General features: G+C 62.5%; 1 protein-coding gene across 1 annotated transcript; it reads right to left on the bottom strand.

The window, feature by feature from the left end:
- Positions 1–271: 271 nt before the first annotated feature.
- Positions 272–24825, bottom strand: L1CAM (L1 cell adhesion molecule). Its single transcript, XM_081221649.1, has 27 exons — positions 24737–24825; positions 15065–15256; positions 11597–11702; positions 11163–11365; positions 10077–10199; positions 9800–9970; positions 9420–9531; positions 9102–9286; positions 8824–8955; positions 8547–8690; positions 7742–7853; positions 7464–7630; positions 7194–7350; positions 6864–6988; positions 6610–6720; positions 6159–6356; positions 5896–5966; positions 5500–5722; positions 4813–4928; positions 4398–4599; positions 4185–4307; positions 3900–4073; positions 3681–3800; positions 3397–3552; positions 2758–2892; positions 2327–2399; positions 272–1655 (listed from the first exon to the last, which is right to left on the bottom strand). Exons 2-27 carry the CDS (start codon positions 15138–15140, stop codon positions 1424–1426), a joined length of 3747 nt encoding a protein of 1248 aa, XP_081077775.1. The 5' UTR covers positions 15141–15256; positions 24737–24825; the 3' UTR covers positions 272–1423.
- Positions 24826–25578: the final 753 nt, after the last annotated feature.

The raw sequence follows: 25578 nt of genomic DNA, 5'->3' as shown, positions 1-25578 counted from the left end.
CCTGTGGGTCCACTTGCGGTTTTTGGTCATTGGCTTAAAGCACGCTTTACTGCTTTAGAGGGCTGGGCAGCCCAGGGAGCATTGCGGGAACAAGGGGCCCAACCGTGGTGAAAGCCTAGAGCTCAGCTCCCCTGGAGGCCAGTGGCAGCGAGGAGCAGGCAGCAGGGCCCCGCGGAGAGGCGGGCCTGGCGGGGCAGGTGGACTGCAGTGTGGAACATGGTAGGGGACAGGGTGTTTGGTAAAATGACAACAGCTCCTCTTTGTTTCCAGGTTTTTATTTGCCTTTTATAATTCTGATATTTATGTACATATATATATATACTTTTGCTTTTTGTAAAGGGCTCATCGACAGACCAAGCAAAGGCATATGGGGAGATGGTGGCTGCTGGGCGGGAGCACAGCAGAGCTGGGAGAACCAATCTTTCCTTTTTTTTTTTTTTTTTCTGTTTTTATTTTTCCTGGGATGGGATCATCAAAGCTAATTGCTATAAAACCTAGAAACCACCTAGAGACTCAGACATCTGCCTACACACTAGTGGCATATGGGGAAAGGGCAAGGGTACAAACTTTCAAAGTCACGGTGTATTTACATTCCCAAGGTGGGGCTGGGGGAGGCTGAGGAAGGGAACTGTTCAGACTGGGGGCGGGGGGCTGCTAAGGGGTCCTGGGGTGCGGTGGAGGCTGGGAGAGGCCAGGGCCAGGGGGGGAGGAGGTGTGCCTGCCCCGCACCTGGGCAGCGACGGAGGCCACTTGGATGTCGTCTGGTGGGTACCAAAGGCAGCGTGTGTATGGAACTCCTGAAAGCCGGCCGCAGGGTGGGGTGGGCCGGGCGCGACACCGGCAGTTGGGACTCTGGGCTCTCCAGATGGCCTCCTCTGCACCCATGGCCAGCCTGCCCAGCTCCCATCCCAGTTGGAGCAGAGATGGCAAAGAAAAGGGAGCAGATGGTGGGGACACCGAGTTCTGTCCCCTGTCCCAGCCAGGCTGGCCAAGGAATGGCTGGGGGTGCAGGTGCCAGCCGTGGTCCTGAGGAGACCCCACCAGGCAGCATCCCCGCTTCCTCTGCCCTGACCACAGCCTCTCTCTGCCCAAAGGCTGGCGAGGCAGCACCTGAAGGCTCCTGATGTGTGGGTGATTGGCTCCCGAGCTGGAGCAAAGCAGTATGTGCCCAAGAAGGGGTGCAGCTGGGTTTTGGCAATCAAGAGGGGACCAGGTAGTCAGAAGGGGATTAGAGGCAGTGAGTTCCTCTTCTCTGCCCCCGACTTAAGCCTCCCTCGGGCTCCGGGTCAGAGGGCCGGGCCACAACCTGGTGAAGAGAGGGAGGGGCCTCAGTCCCAAGGTCAGGGACCCAGCACAGGCCTCGGACTGGGGGGTCTTGGCCTCTGACTCCGCTGCGGCCTGGCCCTGGGCTGGCTGGACCCTGCTACTCCAGGGTCCCCGCAGGGTTGATGGGGGAGGCGGCCCCTGAGCTGTCGTTGCCTCCTGCCGCCTCCTTCTCCTTCTTGCCACTGTACTGGCCAATGAAGGAGCCGTCCTCGTTGAACTGCACGTCCACGCTGCCCCCGTAGTCGGCCAAGCTGTCATCACTGCCCAGGGGCTTGATGTCTCCGTTGAGGGATGGCTGGCTGCTGCCAAAGGCCTTCTCCTCGTTGTCACTGCAGGGGGAGGGCGGAAGGGAGTGGGAGGCTGCCCAGCCGTGCCCAGCAGGAGCTGGCAGGTGCTGGCCTGTGGAAGGAGGCCTGGCTGGGAGCGGGGCAGAGCCCCAGGGGCCTGGGTTCCGCCCGTCTTCCGTCTTCCGTCTTCCGTGTGCTCTGAATGTATTGGGGCAGAGGCACTCAGCCTGGACACACTGCCGGGAGGGCAGGTGGCATGCATAGCACGAGTGGGGCGAGGCTTGGGCATGCCCTGGATCCTGGGGGAGGTGGGGGGCTCGCGGGGCCTGGCTCCCATCTGCAGACGAGATGGGCAGGGGTACCTGTACAGCTGTGGCCCCGGCAGAGCCCAGAGAGTGGCAGCTGGGATGGGGACAGGCAGGCCCAGGAGCTGAGTGTCAGCGTTGGCCTCTCCCTGAAATAGGGAGCTGCCGGGCCGGAGAGCCGGGGGAGTGCAGAGGCCTGGCAAGCAGGGGCCAGTGGCACTCCCGGGCACACGGCGGCCATGGGAGGCCCCCGGCCCTGCAGTCTAACAGCATCTCCCCACCAGCCCTGCCTTACCTCTCCAGGGACCTGCCGGCACCCCGCAGCACGAAGGAAAGAGAGAGAGACGGGGTCAGGCCTGAAAGTGAGCAGCTGGGCGGCCCAGCAGTGCCTGCCCCAGCCCGGCTCACCTGTACTCGCCGAAGGTTTCGTCCTTCATGGGCCGGGCCTCCGAGTCCACCTGGGTGTCCTCCTTGTCCTTCACTGCAGACACAGAGAGGGCCCAGCTTCTTCTCCCGCCCCAGCCTCTCACTGGACAACGGGCCTCGCCCCAGGCGGGGACGCAGGTGAGGCTGTCCCTTTGGGCCCTGAACGCTGACAGCACCCTGTTTCAGCGGCTCTCAGGAACCGAGAAGCCTTCAAGGGTGGACTGCTCACCCCATGTGGGCCTGGCCACCATGCGCTCCGGTGTGCGCAGAAACTCCCCTCAGGCCTCCTGCACGCCCCCAACACGTCCACCCCATCCTGCCAGGGGCTCCCAGGACCAAGGAGAACTCGTAGGAGGGACGAACGGGGGCCCTTGGCGCGACCATCCTCCCTGAGCCCTGGGGTCAGGAGTTACCTGAGTACTTGCCACCCTTGCTGCGCTTGATAAAGCAAAGGATGAGGAAGATGAGAAGCAGGACGATGATGGCGCTGACGAAGCCGATGAACCAGCCCTCCGTGGCAAAGCCGGCGGGAGGGAGTCTCACTCGGCCTGGCAGGGACAGTGGGAAGGAGAACGGGCCCAGGCCCGGGGTAAGATGCTGGGTCCCGGGCGCTGCACACCCACCACCTGAGCCCGCCCCTCCAGTTCCCAGCCTTGTGCGCGGGCTTCCCTCAGAGCCTCTAGCTCCATCGGTCCACTCCCAACCCCTCCAACCCTGGGGACCGGGCAAGGGCCGGTGAGGGCCAGGCCCGTGGACGCCAGAGGGCCCAGGAGGAGCGATAAGCTGGGGCGAAGCGTGCTTGTAGCTGATGCTTGTGGGGGACCCTCTGGGGGGCAGGGAGGAGGACCTTCTGCAAAAATGGTTGCCCTGGCAACAGTTCAAACAGAGGATACAAAAAGGGATCGTTCCAGGGATCCAGACTTCTCCATCCTGGGCCGAGGGGCCCCCACGTACTGGGGGAAAGAGCCGAGCCGTGGCCTGGGGCCTGAGGAGGCTGTAGCCCGGCCGGGGACGGAGGGGAGCTGACCAGGCAGTGCCCAGGCTCCCTTTACCAGTGCCGTTGGTCTTCACGGCCATCTGGTGCAGGAGCACCCTCTCCTTGAGCAAGTGGATCTCGTAGTCGGTGTCAGGCTGCAGGTCCCACTGTGTGTAGGAGCTCTGGTTGTAGCTGACGTACTGCGGCGGGAGATGAGCACCCAGCTTCTCATCTGTAGGGGTCAGAGGGCAGCAGGGGTGAACAGGAGGGCCCGGCAGCACCCTGGCTCCACACCCCGCCCCAAGCCCCTCTGGGCCCTGAGCCCCTTCCCCCCACCACAGGGTCCCCTTTTGCGCTCACCCCCCAGGGCTTTGAACCAGATCTGGAACCCGAAGTTGCACTGGCCCTCCTTGGGGACCCAGGAGACCACGCTGTAATTCTCGCCAGCCATGGCCGAGATGTTGCCAAAATCCGGGGTCCCTGGGGATTGAGAGGAGGGTGTGGGACCTCGAGGCAGCCCCCGGGCCGCCCTCGTGGGCCCGGCTGCCTAGCCCGCCGCCTCAGCCCCCTCCAGCTCACCAGATAAGGCCATGGTGCCTCCTTCCCGCACGATTGCCTCTCCAGGGCCCTCCTTCGTTGTGGCCTGGAGCTGGAAGCGGTACCGCAGGTGGGGGCTGAGGTTGGTCAGGTTGTGCATCCGCAGCTCAGGGTCCGGGAGGTCGAAGGACAACTGCTCTTTGCCCCCATCATCCACTGCGAGGACAGGCGAGGAGTCCGCTTTGGCCACCAGCACTGCCCACCCCCCGGCTCCCCTCCACCTCCCAGCCGGGCTGGGCCGGAGCTCTGGGCCCACGACACACGTACGAGGTTGGTACGAGAGCACGTAGCCCGTGAGCACGCCATTGTGGCTGAGCGGGGGCTGCCAGTGCAGCAGCAGGCTGGTGTCTGACTGGCACTCCAGGTGTAACGCCTCGGGGTGTCCAGGTACTGTGGGGCACAGAGACCAGCGGCAGGTCCTCGCCCTGGCAACCCGGGTGTGGGGGAGGGCGGGGCAGGGGTGCAGGGTGCAAAGCTCACCTCCCTCGGGGGTGCTGAAGGTCATCTCGCTGGCAGGCCCCAGTCCCCGGCCGTTAAAGGCCTGCACCTCCAGATGGTAGGAGCTGTAGGGCCGCAGGCCTCCCAGGATGGTGCTGGTGCTGTTGGCAGGCACCACCACGTGGCCTTTGTGGACATGCCTCTTGCTGTGCTTCCTCTGACTGCCCTCCCACCAGTATGTCACCTGCAGGTGGACAGGAGACCCCGAAAGGGCAGAAGGCCTCTGGCAGTGACCCTGGGGTACGTGTTCCCCACTGCCCTCCCAGGGGAGCCTTCCTTCCAACCTGAGGACTTCTGGCAGAGCAGCTGGCAGAAGCCCGCCCCCAATCTTGTCACTCCTGGTAGCCTCACCCCTCACCCCGGGGATCTCCCCAGCCCCTACGCCTTGGACTCTTACATTGTATCCCCGGAGGTGGCCCTTGACCTGGGCTGGGTCCACAGGCCACCACCTGACCAGCACAGTGCTCGAATTGAGGATCTTGATGCCTTCCAGCTCAGGGCTTGCCTGGGGGTCTGGAAACGGCCAATGACATGGATGAGGGCCTGTGGCATCCTGCGGCCAGCCCAGAACCCTGCCCTCCCGCAGGGGGAAGGCGGATCTGGATGCGATATGAGGCGCGGGCAGTTTGATGAGTAGGGCGTTCGCATGGTCTCAGGGTCTCTCCCTGCAGACTGTTTATTAGTCGCGAGAGAAAATGGGAACTACACTGAGCAGTAACTAGAAAACATCTTGACATCTGGCAACGCTCTACGTTCAAGGAAAGGAAAGAAGCAGGATAACTAGACCCCATGCAGGATCCTGAATGGGACCCTGGACTGGGGTGAAGACAGCACCGGTCCATACCACGGGGGTATTGGCTGTCACTCAGGTAGATGCAAAGTCATAGATGCCAACTTATTGACGGTAAATTTCTTTCTGGATTTTCGTAACGGCACTTTGGTTATGTAAGGAAACATCCTTACTCTTAGGAAATGCACTACTGTATATGAAAAGGTAGGAGCTGGGCACCTGGGCGGATCCCTGAGGGGTGCGAGGGGAGTGGGCCAAGCGGGCGCACGCAGGCGGGGCCAGCCCAATACTCACAGTCCTCCCCAGAGTAGCCGATGGTGATCTGGGGCTCCGGGCCCTTGCCCTGGCTGTTGACGGCCTGGACCTTGATCTCATAGGGCACAAAGGTGGAAGTGTTGGACACCACCAGGAAGGGGTCGCTCACGATCTGTTCCTGCCAGGCCCCCTGTGTCTTCTGAGGGCGCCACTGCACGCGATACTGAACCTGGGGGGCATTCCAGTCCATCCACCGGAGCGGCTGGAGCAGGAGAACAGAAAAGGAGCTGGTTGGCCAAGAGCCCCTTCCCCGGCCTCTGACCCACTCCACAGCCCAGCCTCAGGGCCCTGGTCCTTAGGACGGCCAGGGGGAGCTGCAATATCTGGGTCCCGGTCTTATGTCTGAGGGTGAGCTCAGCCCAGGGGCCCCCGCACCTTCCACGTGACGACCATGTTGTTGGTCTCGTTTCCTTCCCCCTTCACATCCACGGGGTTCTTCTCCGGGGCTGCAAAGTAATGTGTTAACACATCAGCGCTGTGGGGCTCCTGCTGAGGCCGTGAAGGCCAGGGACCAAGGAAGCAATGAGCCTGGGCCGTTCTGGCCCTGGAAGCAGAGGGGCTTGGGCACAGTCATTGCTCTAGACTCTCCTTGCAGAGCCCAGGGGGCCCGGCGCCTGAGGCCCCTCCCAGGTGCTCACCTGCTTCTGGCGTGAGCACAGTCTCCGAGGCTGGGCTGGGCTCCCCAGGGCCGTATTTGTTGATGGCAGTAACTCTAAAGGTATAGTGGACATAAGGCGACAGCTTGAGGGTGGTGGAGGTCTGGTTCCCGGGCACCTTGCCCAGACTGTGCCACTTCTCAGGCGCCATCTCCTTGTCCTCGAATTCAATGTCATACTCTGCCAAGAAATGGAGTAATCGGCGTGTGGCCAGTGGGGGAGCAGTGATGGGGCGGCAAAGTCTGGCCCTCCCTGAGGAAGGGAGAGGGGGCCCCAGGCAAGTGGTGTTCTCGGGCTCCTGCGAGCAACCTGGAGCCCCCGAACACAAGTGCGTGCTTCAGTGAGCTGGGCGGCCACGAAGCCGCAGCTCTGGGAGGAGGGTGGGCCCGCCAGGAGGGAGGGCTAATGGGGCGCCACGCTGGGGGCCTCTTACTCTCAATGGGGGCGTTGTGGTCGTCAGCGGGGCTCCAAGACAGGCGCACCTGGCTCTGCTTCAGCAGGTGGCGATCAGACAGCTCCAGCTGAGGCACGGGGCCCGGGCTCCCTGAGGGCCAGAGAGGGTGGATCTCGGGCCCACTCACAAGCCGGCCGCCCCACCCCCCTGTCCGAAAGCACCCTGCAATGTAAGCCTGGGCTCCCGTGCCCCCGCACCTCTGGGCCGCGAGCCTCATCCCATGCGGGACTCACCCACCACCAGGAGCCCTGCCCTGCTCTCCACGGCGTCCAGCTTGGTGCTGGCCACACAGCTGTAGTTGCCCTGGTCGCTGTAGTCCAGGCTGTGGATGACCAGGCGCCCGTCCTCTATGAAGTACCTAGAGGGGGTGGGGGGCACACGTGTCCTTCTGCTCCCGGCGGACCAGCTACTTCCTGCCACCTGCACTCTGCTCGCCCCGCTTCCCTCTCCTGCCAGCACCTTCCCCCTCAAAGCGGGGCACCCCCCCCCCCGCCAATGGATGATGTCCTGCCTTTCCCATTCTTCCCCCTTCCACCGAGCCCAGGTTGGGGCTGGGCCCGCACTTGTCACTGTCCCCAAGCTCCTGGAGGTCGCGGCCATCCCCGCGCCAGGTGATGCTGTGCTGCAAGGAGGGGTCAAAGGAGGCCTGGCACGTGAACGTCACTCGCGAGCCTTTCTTCTCGATCGCGCTGCGGGGACCCTGCGTGATCTGAGTGGCATCTGAGGGCAATGACGGGAGGGGAGGGTCACTCCAGGGTCCCCCAGAGACCCTGACCCCCCTCCTGGAGGGGCTGTGCTGATCACATCAGCGATGTGCAGCGGTGTCATCGCACCTTTGACCTGCAGGTTAGCCACAATGGTCACGTTGTTTTGGTCGTTGGCAGCCTGGCAGAAGTAGTGGCCGGTGTCATTGGCCTGGAGGTCTCGGATGCCCAGGGTCCCATTGGTGTAGGGGAAGAAGCGCTCGTCCTGAAGCACCGTCTTTCCTTCCCTGTCCAGCCTGGTGTGAGCAGGGCAAGCCTGGCTCAGACACCAGTGGGCTGGGCCCCCCGGCCCTCCCTGGTTCCCTGGGCCAGAAGATGGTGCCCCCAGCTGGGGTTGGGGCACTCACCACTGGACGCTGGGCACAGGGGCTCCAAAGGCCTTACACAGAAGGTAGGCGGTGCTGCCCTGGACCGCCATGTACGTCTCGTTGTCTGGGGTCAGGATCTTGGCCGGCAGCTCTGAGGCAGGAGACACGGCAGGACTCAGGGTTGGTGAGCCCACGCGCGATCAGGAGGCACGTGCGGGGATGGGCAGGGTAGCTTCTCCCAGGAGGGCTTGCAGCCTCTGGAAGCTGCCAGTGACTCTTCCAGGCATTCTCAGGCCCCCAAGAGCCCTGCCCATCTTGCTTGCCCGCACCCGGCTCTGGCCCCTGCCAGGCTGAGCCTCTCTCAGCCTTAGGACACGCCATCCCCTCTGCCTCAGATGTGCCTCCCGTCCCAGCCACCCATGTCGTACCAATTATTTGAGGCCCCCCTGACAGTCTACCTCTTCCCAAAAGCCCCCCCAGGCCTAGCCCCCTAGCCTTCCCCAAGACTCTTGGGAGAGGAGCCGCTAGGCTGGCCTCGGGCACACCCTGGCCAGGATGAGCCTCTGCTCAGTGACCTGTGGTGCGCCAGACCACTCTCTGAGGCTGCTTCTTCACCTGGAAATACGGACAAGAGCCTGCCTCTCCTCCATGATTCCCACCCCGCTGTTGGGAGGATGGACGGGAGAAGAGGGGAAGGCTCCAGAGAGGAGAAAGGCAGCCACGGTAGACAGACCAGTTGCTGGCTGAGTCAGTCTGGTGGCCTTGCCTGGTGGGCTGCAGGGACGGACTGGGGGATACGAGGCAAAGAGGCGGTGGCGGCTGGCTCCATCTGGCTGGCACTCACCGACAACATAAATGTAGGCATTGGCCAGCAGGAGCCCGTGCCGGTTACGGGCCTCACACTGGGTCACCATCGTGTCACTGGGCTGCACGTTGCTCAGGATCAGGGCTCCATGGTGGATCCGGTACTTCTGGTCCTTGGCCAGTTCTGTGTGTGCAGAGGTGGCCCGCGGGCCCAGCGCCAGAGCAGTGAGCCACGCCAAAGCCGCTCCTCGTCCCCACCGTCCCCAGGGCTCCGCTCCCCGCGCTCACTCCCTGTCCCTGCCCGAGGCCCTGCTCACCCTCCACAGGGATCCCATTGATTCTCCAGGTGACCTCTGGTTGGGGCCTGCCCTGCACTTGGCAGTCCAGGCGGGCAGTCTCTCCCGGCCCGTACAGATGGCTCTGGGGCTTGTGCAGCCAGTACGGGGCAGCTGCGAGGAAGCAGGGAGCCGCCTTGAGCCCGCAGCCTGCAGCCAGCTCTTGGCCCTGGCCCTGGCCCAGGCCCTGCCCACCCCTGTGACAGTGAGTGCTGCATTCTGGGGAGCCTGAATGGGATGAGCCGGCAGAGGCACCATACCCTCCACGGTGACGTAGTAGGCATGCTGGTCACTGCCCAGGGAGTTCTCAGCCAGGCAGCGATACTCGCCGTCGTCCTCCTCAGCCACGTTCAGCAGCTGCAGGGTCTTGTTGTGGTTCTGGTAGGTGACTCGGTCAGCCGGCATGGGGCCGCTCGGGCGCAGCCATTTGATGGTGGGCGTGGGGCTGCCCGGGGCCACGGTGCATGGGCGGCCAAGGGAGAGAGCACAGGGGAGAGAGGACCAGGCCACTGAGCCCTGCCCCGAGGCAAAGGCTCTGCCCCACCCCACCCCTCCCCTCACAAGGGGCCCAGACTCACAAGCCCTCCGCAATGCACTCCAGGACCAGCGGCTGCCCCTGCAGGGCCACCAGGTGGCTGCTGGAGTCGGTGGGGAAGAGCAGGCGCGGCTTCCTGTCCATCATGCTGTTGGCTGTGAGGACACAGAGTGGGCGGCACGGCTGACTCTTCCCTCCACCCACGAAGTTCCCAGGCTGGGTGATCCGGACACCCCAGCAAGCCCCCAGGGCTGCAGTTTCCTGCTCTGTGAAAGAGAGGGCCCCATCTCTGCCCTCACCACCCGGGGAGGCGTTTGGGCCAAGCTGTCTTCGAGGAATGCCGGGCTGGCCTGACCGATGGGATGGGCCATGCCTGGAGGCCAGAGAGCGGCAGGGCGGTATATCAGAGCCTTTGGGACTCACTGGCCTTGACCCGGAGGTCAATGGGCTCCTTCTGAATGATGGTCCGGGTGCCAGGGAAGTGGGCGTGGCAGATGTAGTCCGAGTGGTTGTCCGAGGTAAGCACATTGGCGAAGTAGAGGTTGCCGTTCTGGCCCATGGTCACCCGTTCATCTTGCTTGATGTGTAAGATCTCTGTGGGGTGGGGGACGCAAGGAGGCAGAGGTCAGGACCCCCAGCCAGGAATCACACCCACTGACACCCTCCCGCCCCCAGGCAGCAGCCCCTTGTGGGCACCCACTGCTGTTCATCCAGTAGATGCGGAGCGGCTCTGCACTGGGGGGTGGGTGGCAAGGCAGAACCACCGACTCCCCTTCCTCCGCCTCGACAGGTCTCACTGTCTCCTTTGGCCACTTGGGGGTACCTAGAAGGGACAGAGAGGCTGGTACTGTGGGTCTCAAGTCTCCTCCCGGCCAAGGCAGAGCAGGGGAAAGGAGGAGGGATAGCCAAGGGGGTGGGTCAGAGGGCCAGGCCATGAGGAAGTTCACGTAAAGCAGGCAGAAACTCTGGGTCCTTTTGGGGCTCAAGGCAGAGACCAGCACTCCATGCAGAGGAGAGGACGGGCAGGAGGCCAGATGGCTGTGAAGGGTTAACTCCACAATTCTCGGCTCCCACCAGGAGGACAGGACGAGGGCGGGTGGGGGAAGGCTGAGGTGCAGCGGTGGGGGGAGGGGAGCTGCGGAGGGATGCTGGAGTCACAGACCCTTCCATCATCCTGACACAGAAACCATGGCAACGGTTCCCAAGGTAACTGGAGGGGCAGAGAGGGGAGAGGAGTGCAAGCTCAGGAGGCAGAAAGCTCAGGGAGGATGGAATGCAGAGGGAAAACCCCAGGGAAAGGGCGACACAGATAAAGACAGAGCCGGGAGAGCAGGAAGGAGGGAGCTGGAGAGGCCAGGTGAGAGGTGGAAAGCAGAGGGGAGAGGAGACAGAGCGATGGGGTAGGCGGGAGGAGGTGACCCGAGAGTGGTAGAGAGGAGATGGTCATTCGGGGATAGGGACGGGGCAGAAGCCAAAGCCCAGGTAGTGGCTCAGACAGGCTCAATCCTCTGCCCACTCAGTCAGTCAACAAGCCCAAGCCCACGCGCATCCCCCAGGCGGCAGGCCCCCGAGGCCAAGATGGGGTAGAGCACAGAAGAAGAGGAGAGGGAAGGGGAGATGGAGCCGACCAGGAAGAGCAGAGAAAGAACAAGGCAAGGAAGGAGGATGTGGCTATGGGCACACTTAACAGCCAGCTGAGGCTGGACTCTCACACGAGCTCCCCAGGCCTGTTTGGGGACCTTCTCATGTGCCCCAGGCCCTCCCCGGTCCCTGCAGCGCCTCGCACCCTCGGCCATGAGCTGGATCTCGTGGGACATGGCGGTGCCCAGCTTGTTGCTGGCAAAGCAGCGGTAGGTGCCCTGAAAACTCTGGGCGAAGTTGCTGTTGTTGCCCGCGATGGTGAAGGAGCCAGAGTGGGGGGCCTGGTTCACGGTCACACCCAGCTCCTCCCTGGGTTTGAAGAGGACGCCGTCCCGAGTCCAGCGGAACCTGCGGGCAGAAAAAGGCTCGGAGGCCTGAGGCCGGGAACCCAGGACCGGGGCTGGCACAGGCCAAGGCAAGGCTGCAAGCCGCCAGGGGCCCCGGGGATGGGCGAGGACCAAGGGTGATGAGGGAGATCTGGGGTGTCTGCACCCAGCAGTTGGGAGGCCCTGGGAGACACGAGGGCTGGAGATAAAGTCAGCGGTCAACCCCAGGGCTTAGAGGGTGAGGGTCACTCACTGCACTTCGGGTTTGCCGCTGGCCTCGCACTTGAGGCTGATATCATCTGTGGGGAAGACGACCACGCGCCGTGGAGACTGTTCCGTGATGACGGGGGGCTCCATCACTGGGGACAAGATGGGGACAGTGGTGGTGAGGATGGCCTCTGGCGGGCAGCGCGGCCTTAACCCCTGTTCCGTGGTGAGGGAAGCAGGGTCTGGAGCCTTATAGGCCCCACGGCAATGGGGTTGCGGGGAGAGGAGGAAGAAGCCCGGCCAAAAGCTGCTGGGGCAGATGCGGAAGGAGACAGAATAGAGAGAAGACGGCGCTAAAGGTTACAAAGAAAGAAACTAGAGGGGAGACATGAAGCCAAAGAGAAGGACAAAGAGTGTGAAAGAAAGAAAAGAGAGACAAGGAAAGCCAAAGACGCAGAAACCAAAAAGGGCAAACCCCTCACAGGGAGAGAGGGGACCAGAGGGAAGGGCGGAGCACCAGAAAGAGACGGGAAGGTGAGGCAGGAAACCCAGCGGAGACAGAACAAAGATGTCCCCCAGGCACCCCAGGAGAGAGGAGGGAGGCTGATGCGGCCTCCAGGCCTCCGGCACAGGACCCAAGAACCAGAAAAGACTGCAACCTGCGCAGGGCGCACGGCACACAGGGAGAGCTGAGCATGTGCGGGAGGGGCAGGGACGTGCTGACACCCCCCCTTTTCCTCTCTCCTTGGCCTTCTGGGAAACACTCCCACCCTCCCCGTAACTTACCGTGGTGTCCTTCATCTGAGAAATCCAGGCAGCAAGGGAGAGAGGGAGAGAAAAGCTGACATGCCGCCCCAGCAGGGGGCCCTGGCACGGGTAGAAGTAAGTGCTGCGGGAAGACACCCCTGGGGGAGGGGAGGCCGGGAGAGGAGGTGCTACGTGGGGACACGTGCTGGCCTAGAGCTGTGGCAAGTCAAGACCCAGAAAGAGGGGACACAGCTCGCATCACCAGTTCTGGGGTGGGTCAATGCCCAGGGGGAGCCAGGCCTCGGTTCCAGCAGGCAGGCAGCAAGAAATCCGAGACTTTAGCAAAGAGTGTGCTTTGAACAGACCCTTGCGTCTTCCTGGCAGGGCCTGCAGAACTGACCCCCAGCCCACGCAGGATGCCTCAGAAGGCTGGGAGGCAGACAGTCCTCAGCCAGGGCACCCTCCCCTGCTCAGCCCGCTTCCCTCCTAATCCAATTAGCACAGCTCGGTGTTTTCAATTACCCAGGACCAGCCTTCAGAGCCCAGCTGCCCCCTCCCCTCCAAACCCTCCCAAAGGCCCTGCTGAATCTGAGTTTCCATTGCCTGCAGGGCCGGTGCCAGCCCTCATTTTCTCCCCTTCCTTCCTCTCAGCCTGCCACCAAGCTCCCTGGAGCTGAGGCCAGAGCTACTGCCCCCAGTGCCGCTGGACTCAGCCCAGCACTGGCCAGGGTGGCTGTGAGGAGGGGAGAGAGGGGAGGGAAGGGTGGAGAGCAGTGGGCTGCCTCTGAAAGCTTTGTCTCTGCTCAAGACCTCAGTGTAAGGGCCCCCAGGAGAGAAGAGGGGGCTCCCTGGGGACACTGCGGAGAGGGCCCTGCGCTGGGAAGGGGCCAGTGAAGGCAGCCCAAGAGCCAGAGACAGAGAGAGGGACGACAGGATGGGGAAGGCAGGAAAGGAGACAAAGGGGCCTGGAGTGGCCGGGGAGGGAGAGAGCTGGAGGATAGTTTCCAACAGGGAGGCCAGGCCGCCCGCCATATTCTATTGGGGTCAATAACAAGCGCCAGCCGGCGCCCAGGGCAGCCTCAGACTCGCCGTGGTCTTTGATCTACTTCTCTTTCCTCTACCCTGCCTTTCTCCAAACTCTCCCTGCCCCTCCACACACAGGTGTAGCAGTGCAGGCTGATGCTCAGGGCAAGGCCTGACAGCAGTTGAGAGGAGGGGAGGAGGATAAGCACGTGTGTGGGAATGTGGAAAAGTGGGAGTCTGGGCACGTGTGCGGATGCTCCAGGCTGAGCTGCAGTGACTTTGTGAGCGTCCGCTCATGTGTCTGTACGTGGGTGTGTCTTGCCAGAGTACATCTGAAGGCTGTGTGTGCCTGCTTACATTCAGTGTACAATTTTGTGTTGCACACCCACTTCTGTGTTTGTGTGGATGACTGTGTTCCTTTGTATCTAAACTTCTCACTGTGTGCCTCTGAGTCTCTGTGCCTGGGTGGATACAGGTGGCTCGTCTGCGTCTACCCACGTGCTTGTCCGTGTGCATCCGCAGCTGGGGGACTGGCATAGGCGTGACTGCATGCACCTACGTGTGTGTATCTAATGAGACATCCCCGACCTTTCTTCCCATCAACCCCTCTCCACCTCCTCCAAACCCTCACTGTCCCCCCAGTGCTAGGTACTTTCCAAACCCACCTCCCTCAGCCCCTGTCCCATTCCTGGCATGGACAGTCCCCACCTTCAGCCCAGGGCTCGTCTCTCAGTGATGCTGGCCTCCAATAGGTCCAGGCTCAGAGACAAAGGTGGAAAGGTGAGGGGGGGAGGGAGTGGAGCTACCGAGGATACTGCCCCTCACCCAAGCCCAACAGCCACTTACAACGGTGTGTTTTCAGGAGAAAACATCATCACAGTAACACACATTCCACACACACACAGGTACTCACATACTCACACGACCCACTACAATCCAATGTTAACAGTCAAATACCTACAGACCTTCACAAATGTGACCAGTAAGTAACGGTTATACTGACTCACAAACTTACCCATATAGGAAATCTATATGACTCACACTCGGGAATACCCACACTTAGCCCATTACACCACACACATCCACAAATACATCCAGACAAATATAACGTCTGGCCAGCTCACAAGCATACACCAGTACTCATGTTCGTTCAGTCACAACCCTCCAGCCACACTCCCCAACACCCACGCACCTACCCGTGACCCCCCCAAAGGTAATACTCCATCAGCCCCACCCCCAGCCCCACCAAGTAACTACACATCAAATCGCGGGGATCCAGAAGGCTAAGGGGTCTGTTCTTGTCTCAGTTCACAGAAAGGGCTACCAAAGGCCCAAGATAGGATTACCCAAGCCAGAAGCCGGAGCGAGGCTAGATCGAGCTAGCTGAGGACTGGGGATGGCCCCATTCACCTGCGCGCCCCATCCTTGGAGGAGGGGTGGGGCGGGCCGAAGGAGAGCGCGGAGGCCGGGAGGAGGAGGGTCCAGGGCCTGGCCCGCTGTCCGTGGTGCTGAAATCGCACCGGCCCTCCCTCACCTCTGGTCCCTGTCCGTGGTACTGAGATACCCCGAGTCTTCCACCCTGTCCTTTCCGGAGGTACTCACGTCCTGGGTACCTCTTGCCCACTCCATGCCCAGGAAAGGAGGGGTGAGGGGCCGGAACCGGGAGAAGGTGAAGAGGTAGAAGATAAAGAGAAGCCCAGCGCGGCGGTGAAGGGAGGCGCCGAGGCTCCCTCCGGTTACTCACATTCCTCGGGGATCTGGATGAGCAGGCAGGGGCTGCACAGGAGGAGAGGCCACAAGTACCGCAGCGCCACGGCCATCTTCCCGGCGGCGCCGGCGGCTCGGCGCGGCAAAAGCCGGCCGGGCTCGGCTCAAGCTCCGGCCAGAGGGAAGGGGGCTGGTGGGCGGCTTGGGGAGGGAGCCGGGGGTGGGGACACTGCGAGAGGGGAGGAGGGAAGGGAAAGGTAAGGGAGGAGAGAGAACGGACGGATGTTAGTGACTAACATCTGGGCGAGCCTGGGCTCCTGGCCCCGCCCCCAGCCCCGCCCCCGGCTGTCCGGCTCCTCCAGCCCTCCCTCCCCCCCACCTTGGAGAAGGCAACCTGCAAGAGACAGCAGAGGCTGGGGCTCGTTTGCCTTTCATCCCCTTCCTACTCTCTGTCTGTGCCTCCTCCGCCAGCTGTCTCTCCGGCACCAACTTGTTGCCCCGATCAGCTCCCCTGGGCATGCCACAGGCTGCTCTGTGCATGTCATCCCCGTGTGTGACTCAACATCCCAGCAAGCAGATGCCTACGGGCATGAGTGGGGATGTGGGTTTGCATGTAGCCAAATATGCACATCAGATCAGTATCTTTGTGGCTGTGTGTGTCCATTTTCATCTTCTCACGGAGGGGGATGCACTCATGAGTGGGTGTGCGCACGCAGAAGTATGTGTGTGTCTTGTGTGTCTGTATCTATGGGGGATGAATCCTCATGTCTGCTATCTCTGTTTGCACACACAAGCATGCCTGCGCACATATGTAGAGAAAAACTCGTCACCGTCTCATTGCTGTGGGTTTCAGAGCCAACTGATCCCTGGGTGCTGTTCAGGCCTAAAAAGCTGGTGAGGGGCAAGGGGGACTTGGGAAGTGGGAACAGGGAAAGAAGGAAAGGGGCCCAAGAAGGCTGCATTTCACAGAACAGGTTGAGGAAAAGGAAGTCTGCCCTCAAAAAGTGGCAGGAGGGAGGCAAGGAGGAAAGCACCTCCCTGCTGTCCCTCAGGCTCCTGGGGGGACAATAGAAGCGACTGTGGCCTCTCCTCTTCCAGATGCTCCAGGCCAGGGTCAGAGCAGGGGTCAGGAAAAGCTCTGGGACAGTGTTTCTGACATCTCGAGTGTCTGGCAAGCCCACCTTCTGGGTCTTTTCCTGAGTCTTCAGGGCTCAACTGATAGATGTGTCCACCGCAAGCCCAAGTGATGCCAGCTATATGCACATCCCACCTGCATGCAAGAAGCCCCAGCGACTGAGGGCCCGGGGGAGGGGGCTTCTCTGCCAATGACTAGAAGAGAAGACACTCCCAAGAAGACAGATCGTTTTGACTCCAAACAGGAAGAGGTGTGAGAAAGAGACAGTGGTAAAAGTGCAAGAAGGGCAAGAGCAGGTTGCTGGGTGACTGAGAGGTTGGAGGCTGGGGCCTGGGTCTGGATGCGTTCACCAAGTCCATGCCGGGCATCCTCGCTGTGCCCAGCCAGGACCTTATCAAAGCGTGGACCAAGCCTCAGCCAGAATGCTGAAGGGGTGGGTGGGGAGGCCTGGAACGCCATGCTAAGACATCCAGGGTGTCAGGAGGCAACCAGAAGCCACATATTGGTTTTGTGTAAGGTGACCCGAGAAGAGTGAATCCAGCAGACTGCCTGGGGACTGGGCAGGGAAAATGGACGGTAGCGAATAGCAATTAGATTAGAGCTCTCAGACTCCCAGACCCAAAGCTGGAGGGGGAGGGGGAGAAGCACCAGGGTGGGTCAACATGGATGGGCTGAAGGCCAAGAGAATGACTCGGAGGGTAAGAAGTGGCAAAGGCATGGCCAATTCCCAACTTGCAGGAGCCAAGCTGGGGCCCAGAAAGGAGGAGCAACAGCGGACCTGTTCTGCCCCCACCTTCCTCCACAAAGCCAATGCAAGCAGGGTGGGCCCCATGCAGCCTTGGCCTCAGCTTCAAGGCCTGTAGAAAGCAGTAGGAGACTCAGATCAGAGGGCAGGTGATCAAACGGCAGCCTTGGGAGCTCTGAGCGCTCTGGTCTTAGGAGGGGGAGGGGAGAGCAACGAGAGAGAATCTCAAAGGCAGACCTTCCCCCATGAGAGACTAGTGCACTCCCTTTGCTGGAATGATGATGGCCGTTTGTCCCCAGACTAGGTTCCCAGAATTGGGTTTGGCATGTGTACTCCAGTGTATATGCAGGGGATATACGATACCGCCAAACCCCCTGGTCCCCACTCTCTGCCCCATCCCAACACCCCACAGTCTCACATCCAACCTCTTTTAGTCTCTGGCATTTGCCACCCAGCTCACCACCTTCCCAGGCACTCAGAGACGGGCAGGAGCCAGAAGGCTGAGAGGCCCCCGACAGCTGGGAGGGGCTCTGTCTCCTCCTGTCCCACTGCTGCCGGCTCTCTGATCTCTCCCCATTCCTCAGGCAATTACAGAGCAAGCAGCTCAGGTTGTCAGCTCGGCAGGCCCCCACCCCCCATCAGCACCTCCAGGGGCAAAGGAGGCGGGGGAGTGTTCCACAAGCTGGTGTACAGATGGAGCGAAGGCCATGTCTGCAAAGTGGGGGCAGGCTGGGGAAGACTGAAGGGTGACAGACAGGGTGAGAAAGAGGCAGGAGGGAGCAGGAGAGACAGAGAAGTAGGGCTGGGGGAGGGAGGGCAGGGAAGGGGAGACAAAGACGGATGCTGGACCGCCACAGTAACCAAGGTGGAGAAATCCAGAAACAGAGACCCAGGCAGTGGGGAAAGGAAGAGAAGAGGGGAAAGGAGCACAAAGGATGAGAGACAGCTCCAGAAAGCACTGATGAGAAATGGCCGAAAGAGCAAGAAGCCTGGGCGGGGTGGGGGGTGGGGGTGGGTGCGCGCGCGCGTGCACACCTACGCGCAAACCCAGTGGCGCCTCCTCGGCATCCTTGTCCCTGGGGGGTGTGCCAGGCAAGAGACAGGAAAGGAGGAGAGATGGACCTGACTCAGAGGAGGTGGGCTTCTTGGGCTTGGAGGTGAGGTTGGACTGACAGGTAGGGTGGAGAGACAAACAGAAGGCAGAGAAGCTGCGAGCCAGGACCACAGACAAACAAAGCCCACAACGACAGACACAGAGCAGCACGTCCCTGGCCACTTGTGGCACTAGGGCAAGGAGACGGTTATAGACGAGATGAGCAAGCCACTGCTGGCCAGCCCTCAGGGAGCAGGTGGGGAATCCCCACAGGGGAGGAGGGAGAAGCAGCCAGAGGACCCCAGTGACTCCCTCCAAGATTGCTGTTGGCACGGAGAGAGCAGCCGCCTGGCTGAGGGGGTGCCGATGCGTCCACGGGCCGGCACAACCGTGAGTGCCCACGTGCTGGGGGAGGCAACGACCAAGGCAGGCTGAGTACCCATCCTCTCTGGAGGCCTCATGCACACTCACGGGGGCAGGGAAGGAGAAAGGGCGTGGCGGGCTCTGAGGTGGCAGAGCCAGCAGGGAGGGGCTCAGTGGGACCCTAGGAGAGCGCCAGCCCTGGCCACACCCTGGGTCCCACGGCCAGTCCTCTCCTCCGGCCTCCAGCCTCTGACCGGGGGGTGGGGGACACTTGGGAGGTCGTGGAGCCAGGCTGAGACCTGGGATGGCTGCTTTTTTCTCTGTGCACACACACACCCTGGGGACCTCCAAGGGTGCCCTGTGCGTGCTTGCTGCACACAGGCCCGCCAGCTCCCAGGTCCTGCCTGGAGTCCTCTCTGCCCCTCCCATCTGAGAGAAATGCACCTGCCCAAGGAGAAGTCACAGGCAGGTAGCCCAGCCCATCTGTTCCGAGTGGGGGCAGCGCTGGGGGCTCAGCCCTGGTATGTGAGATGGTCAGAGTGTGAGTGCCAGGTCCACGTACTTGTAGGCTTGTGGGGGCACTTGGGGGCACCTATGCCTGGGCTGTCCCCTCAGCAGGGCTGCTGGGGGCCTTCCTGTCGGTGTGTATATGAGGGTGTGGGTGTCACCTACACCCCAGGCACTGTGTTCCTTTAAGGCTCCTCCTCACCCTCCCCCCAGGCTGTGGCTGGCGGGTTTCCATGGAGATGGAGCCAGCTCCCTCCACTGGCAGAGATGGGGGAAAGCCTGCCGCAGCCTAATGGGTTATTTAGATAATACATAAAAGAGGCTGCTGGGTGGGAGCCCCCAAATGTACCCAGGGGCCCCAGAAGTCTTCGAGGACGGCTGCTTAGTCCTTGGTGCTCTCTGGCTCGCCCCTCCCTAAGGGAGAGCGCGCCCTCAGCCCCGTTAAGGCTGCGGTCTCCAAGGCAACGACAGCTCACCTGTAATGGACCATTCTCCTTACAGGATAAGGAAGGGGCGGGACAGAGGTTAACCCTTTGTGGGAGAGGGGAGAACAGACAGTCTCCATTGAGAAAGGAAGGGGGTATCTCACCATCAGCAGCCAGACAGACATTCCGCCCCCCTTCCCTATTTTATTAACTGAATTCGCGGATAGCACTTACCTCACACCAGGGACTCTTCTAAACACCCCTACACGCGTTACTCGTTGAATCCTTAAAATTACCCTGGGGAAGGAGCACTATCATTATCCCCATTTTATAATTGAGGCAACTGAGGCTCAGAAGCGGAGCACCATGTCCAAGGTTACGGAGGTGGCACTGATGATCAGCAGGTATGGGGTTCTAGGTGGGGTGGAGGCGCCCAAAGCCGCCAAAGACGACTCGGGCGGTTGGCTCTCCTCCCAGTGTCTCAGGCATCGCAACATGTATGCCTGCTTGCGTTCGCAGAGGGCCAGGGCCTGGACAAGGATGGGCTCCAGGCCGGCCTGCCCCCTGGGGAAGGGCCTTATTTGCTAGGCAGATGGCAGGCAAATGCAGGGAACTGGGAGGGAAGTCTTGGGAGGAGGCCACACGGAAGTAGGATGTGACCCACATCACACCTCAGCGCAGGGCAGGAACCCCCCTATCCCTCAACCCCCCAAGGACTCCGCGCAAGAGAAGGCAAACAGCTCCAGGACAGCCTGGGTTTCTTGCTCCCCTCCCTGGCTATGCAGAATCTTGGGCTGCTCTGACTGCTTTCTCAAAACCAAAGGCTCCAGGGCCCCCTCACAAAGAGCACTTGGCTACCTGGGAGGCCCCTCTCTCCAGACAGACCTTAGGCACAGCATGGACTCCCTTCCCATGCAGAAGGGAAAACTGGGGTCCAGTGAAGCAGGCGCCCAAACTCCGGCCTCTCAGGCCCCTAGAATGCAAGCACTATAGCCAAGTTGCCCATGCACGGTTGGGGAAATTGACACCCACGGCCTAAAAACTGTGCCCTTTCACCCCCTCTAAGCCCTCCTTCCAGCTCTGGAAAGTGGGCTTAGAACAAGATCAGAAGCCCCCAACCTGAGAAGTGAACCTGGCACCAGCGGGGGCTTCAGGGGCCGGGCAAGAGAGGGAGACATATGTCGGCTCCTATGGGCCAGCAGGGCTTGCCCCAGGACCCAGAGGAGGGAAGGAAGGCAGTGCGGGGAAGGGAAGGTGCCAGGCAAACAGAGAGGTGGGAGGGGCCCAGCCCGAGGCCCACCCGGAGCTGCTCGGCCCTGCCGGCCCTGGGACACCTGGCCCAAGTGAGGAGGGCAGGGGGCTCCTGGAAAAAGCTCAGACACTGTCAGGCCCCTCCAGCTGCCTTGGGGCTCCCCATTCCAAAGGGTAAAGAGCAGAGGGGGCACAGGAAGCCTGGGAAGGGACAATGGAGCCTCTGTTGTTCCCTGGGCTTCAGCATTCCTAAGGCATGAACGCAGGCGGTCAGGGGAAGGGCCAGAGGGCACCCCCCTCAGCGGGAAGCCCCACGTCTTACAGGGAGACACTGCGGCCTCCGCAGCCACCACCAGCAGCCCCGCCCCTTCCCAGCACAGGATCAGTGCAGGCACAGGAGGATCTGTGTGCGCACTCTCACCAGCACACACACACACACACACACACACACACACACACACGATTGCACACATGCAACCAGATGGCTAATGCCCACACATGCGAATAGGAACACGGGACGCCATGCACACACTCCCACACCCAAAGCTGCCCCGCGCAAACCTCCCGATCTGCCTGGCTCTAACACTTCAGAGGGAAGTGTGGCTCCCGGGGACTCATCACCTCCCTTCAAGCTCCACCATCAGACTGGTAGGAAGACGGCCCGGCTCAGAAGGGCCCCTCAGTGTCTGGGCCCCTGACCCGAGTGCGCAAAGCCCAGGACACTGGCGCCTTCCTGCTCCACCCAATCCGAGGCCGTCCCTGCTGGGTTCAGGGCCAGAGACTGGGTTGAGCTGCCGGGTGGCAGGACAGCGGCCAGGTCCTCCCCCCACAGCTTCGTGACCTGGGGAGAACATGGAGGGGGGCATAGGCAATAGCCCGAGGCTTTGGACGGGGGCACTGGACAAAGAAAAGCTTCTGGAAAGACTAGCAGTCCATCCAGACCCTCCCCGGCTCCTCCCCCTCTCAGACCACAGCCTCTAGGAAGCCACAAAGATCCTGTTGATATCTGGGGAGAAGGTGGGCTGGCCTTGCTAACCGCCAACTGCCTCCCCCAGGGTCCTCTGCTGGTGGCCACCAGGTGCCCCCTGTACACCTTCCAGGTCAGACGAGGCCCCCACGGGAGGTCTGGGCCCAACCCAAAGGCCTAGAGTCCAGGGGACGTGTTCTGGGTGGCGGTCACCCCCGTGCTGAGGTGCAGAGCGCGGGCCGAGCTTGGGCTTTAGGAATCAGGGTAGGGAGAGGTTCAGAGAGAGAAGATGGACAAAAGGGGAAGTGGGGAGGTGGCGACAAGGGCATCCAGGGAGGGGTGGGGCAGGCAGAAGCAGGGGAAGGAGAGGAGGGCAGTGCTGTGCGAAACTCCAACAGAGCAGGGAGGAGAAAGGTGACAGTGTGGGAGTGGAGGTGTAAAGAGGAAGGCGAGGGCAGGGAAAGCAGGACCAGGGCATCCAGGACGGGCCAGGTCAGCGAGCAGGAGGGAGAAAGACTGGGAGGGGGGGTAAAGCCCCCCCCCCACGGACCTCAACCCAGCCTTCCCAGTTATGGGAGGAGGGGCAGGGTGAAGACAGCAGCCCCGTGGTCTGCATCACAAGGTGGGACAGAGCCCCTGGGATGGCGCTCTGGGTCGCCACTCACGCCCAGAGGGGGGCCTGGTGGAGCAGGGCAGTTGGCTGGGATGCCCATCTTGGCCAACCTTTGCCCAGGGCCCCCCTTTGCTCCATTCTCCCCAGACAGGCCCCTCCTAGGCCCAGGGCACCCCCGGAAAGCAGCCCCCCTCCTCACTCCAGACCTGTTTCAACCTTTTGCCCCAAGAAGGGGTTGGGGGAAAGCTCCCCTCATACCTTCACCCTGACTCTCCTGAAGGCAGGCCCGGCAAGGCAAGGCCACTTGCCCCGCTGGCAGAAAGGGTGCCCCAGGAGACGTTCTGTCCAGCTGCAGCCATTTAGACTGGCACCAGGGACCTTTTGCCTTGAAAGGGACCTTGGAGATTAACGAGTCCACGCCCCATGTGATAACCAAGAGGGCTGAGACTCAAAGAGGGGAAAGGACTGAGGGTCCCATGTCGCTGGCCTGGGCAATGGCGGGTGTGGCACACGGGCTGCTCCCCCACCCTCCCCAGCTGGCCTCGCCCGAGTGCCCGAGTGCGCACCACGGAAGGCATCCGCCTCAGCAGGGGAAGAGGCTGATGGGGGCACAACCTCAATCCCGGCCTCCCCTTTCCCTGAGAATAGTCACAAAAGAAAACAGAAAACCAATCCACACCCCATGAAGACAAAGACGGTGTTGGTCCAGTTTGTTACTGGCTTTTCCATGGGTAGCCCCGAGCCTGGTCCAGGCAGGCACCTGGCAGTGCAGCTGCCCAGCGAATGACTGCCCGCCCCGTGGGCCACTGAGCTCCTGGGCTGGGAGGAGCTCCTTCCTGCGCGCTAAGCGCCGGCTCCGAGCTTTGCAGGGGGCCTGGGCGCTGGGCGTTGGGGGAGGAGCCTTTTGGGAGTGGGTTGTAGCAAAGCAGGGAGACTGAGGCTGGGGTGTGCTGAGCGGGATTCTCCCTCGGTAAACCGATCACCCAGGATCCTTAATTTCTTTTGTTCTTTTTTGTACATTTCAAGCATACCACAATAAGATGTATCACTTTTGGGATCGCACACACACAGATATAAATAAGTAGGAAGAGAGAGAGACTAGGATGCAGCAAAGAAAATGTCCAGGAGCCGGGGACGGGTTGGGGGGGTCCCCAGCCTCAGCACTGACAAGAACTTGCCATGTGGCCACAGATTAGCTAAGCCCCCCCGCGAAAGCTAGGGGGCCCATGGGTGCACGTTGCATGGGCGCTGTGCCAGGTGAGAGGCCAGGCCAGGCTGAGTCCCATCGCCGGCAGCAAGGAGTTGGTCAGAGGAGAGAGGCCCCAGGCCACCTTCTGTCCCAGCCACCTCACAGGGGTCAAGAAAGATGGGGCTCGGGAGCAGTTCTTGGGAAGAAAGGGTGACTGGCTTATTCACCCTCGGGGTCACGTGAGTCAGCAGAGATGGCACCGGGCTGCCCAGAAGCCCCTGCCTCTGGGTGGAGTTAACTGGAAGCAGGGCACCTACTTAGAGGGGGGTGTCAGGCCCCCCACTTCTTGGGTGGGGGCAGATGGCCCTGGGCCTGCCTTCCTGAGACAGGCAGCGAAGGGCCGGGCTCCAGATACCCTGTAGGGGCAGCAGGTTGTACTAGGGGCTCTTTGCAACCCCTGCCGACCAAGAGTCCCCCAAAATTTGCCCTAGGAAGGGGGGAAGAGGAATTGCAGACCCCTCTCATAACCAGACAGCGATAGGGAGACTTGGCAATGGGCGAAAGACCTGCAGTGGGCAAGGCAGGGCCCCAGGAGCTGAGGCCCTCCCTGCGTCCCCCTACCTACTGGGCCCACCTTCTACACTCATGTGCGCAGCCGCACCCTGCTGGGTGCCCAGGCCAGCCTCACTCAGTGCGCCCTTTCTTGGCCACAAGAGCCTGCAGAATCTGCGGCTCCAGAGGCACCCCACGCTTCCAGGGCAGGAGACTCTGGTCCTGGTGCAGGCTGGGAGCGTAAGCCTGGGGAGTCCAGGGTGGGGTTTAGAAAGGAGGAGGAGAACAAAGCCCCCCTTCCCACCTTAGGGCTGAGGGCCAGGCAGCGCCCAGCCCAGTTCTTTCCCCTGCCCCCCACTGCAGGGGCAGCCTAGTCTAACCTCCCCCCAACCGTGCTGGCAGCTGGATTTTCGGCCAAACAGGACTCTGGACTGGGGAAGGGGGGCAGCCACGCCCAGGGCCACACCCCACGGCGGCCGATGGGGGGGATGGGGGTCACGGCCCCACCGCGCTCCCCTTCTCACCCACTCACACACCCGGAGGGACGTGCCACCTTCAGCACCCGCCAGCCAGCACAGACCCTGCCTGACTTCCCCCGGAGCATCCCTCCCCGGGTCGGCATTTCGGGCGCCGCCCAGGTACTCTTCACCTGTCGGGCTCCGGCCCCCGGCCTCCATTCCCTGCCCCGCTGCGCTCCGCGGGGCCCGGAGCCGGGTGCCCGGCCTGGGTGGGGCTCTGGCCGCTCCGTCGGTGGTCGCGGGCTGGTCCGGGTGGGGCTCCCCGCTCTCGCCCCCGGGGCAGGGCTGGGACGGGAGGCTCGGGGAGCTGCATGCGCGGCCCGGGCGCGAGGGCAGGCCTGCCCGCCTTACCTGCGCTGCGGCCGCCGCTCGGGTTACCCGCCCAGCCTCCGCACTCGCCGGCCTCGGACCCGCCGCCCGAGCGCGTCTGCGATGCTGATGCTGCGGCGGCCGCGGCGCCGGGGCGGGGGCGGGGCGGGGCGGGGCGGGCGTGCGCGCAGGGGAGGGGGAGGGGAGCGCTGGGGAGGCGGGGGAGGGGGAGTGAGATCACCTCCCCGGCCGCCCGCCCCGCCCCGCCGCGCCCCTCGTCCCGGCGGAGTTGGGCTGCCGAGGCCGGCACTGGGAACTGCGGCGACCCCCTCCGGGAGGGAGCTCAGTGGGGCCCCCGCCGCCGGGTCCCGCCTGACCCGCGCCCGCAGCTCTGTCGTCCCTGGCCCGGCAGTGCCCCGCAGCAGGGCACCCACGCAGCAGTGGAGGCTCCGGGCAGCAATCTCGAGGCAGGGGTGCCCCCGGGGCGCGGTGCTGGGCGGTGGGGAGAGGAGTCAGGTGGGGAAGCAGATCCCCTCAGCCTCCACCCGGCCCTCGAGGGCGCTGGCGAGCGCCCGGAACCCACACGCGACGCGGTCTCGGCCGCGCCCTGGTCGTGGGGTGCTTGGCCGCCCCCCCCAGGGCAGGATTCCCGAGGCCCTGGGCTCTTCCCGGAAGCACCCCCCTCCCATCCTAGGCGCTTGGTCCGGGAGGGGCGCACGGGCGTCGATCTCAGCCCTCCAGGGAGGCGCAGAGGGGCGCGTGCTCCTGCGCAGCCCAGAGCCGGGTGGGGGGGTGGGGGTGGGGGGTGGCGGGGAGGTTGCTGAGAGAGCGCCCCCCGAGCTGCCATAGAGCATCCCCAGATCTTCCTCCGACTCCCTGTCGGT

Source organism: Mesoplodon bidens, assembly GCF_964165515.1.
Source record: "Mesoplodon bidens genome assembly, chromosome: X".
NCBI classification, from domain to species: Eukaryota; Metazoa; Chordata; class Mammalia; order Artiodactyla; family Ziphiidae; genus Mesoplodon; species Mesoplodon bidens.
This window is presented reverse-complemented; position numbering and strand designations above follow the sequence as displayed.

Coding starts and splice junctions, on each gene's coding strand:
- L1CAM (XM_081221649.1), bottom strand. CDS start 15,140: ATGGCCGTGGCGCTGCGGTACTTGTGGCCTCTCCTCCTGTGCAGCCCC. Junction 8,691..8,823: donor CAATGGGATCCCTGTGGAGG/GTGAGCAGGGCC, acceptor CTGCACACACAG/AACTGGCCAAGGACCAGAAG. Junction 7,631..7,741: donor CCTGTGCCCAGCGTCCAGTG/GTGAGTGCCCCA, acceptor TGCTCACACCAG/GCTGGACAGGGAAGGAAAGA.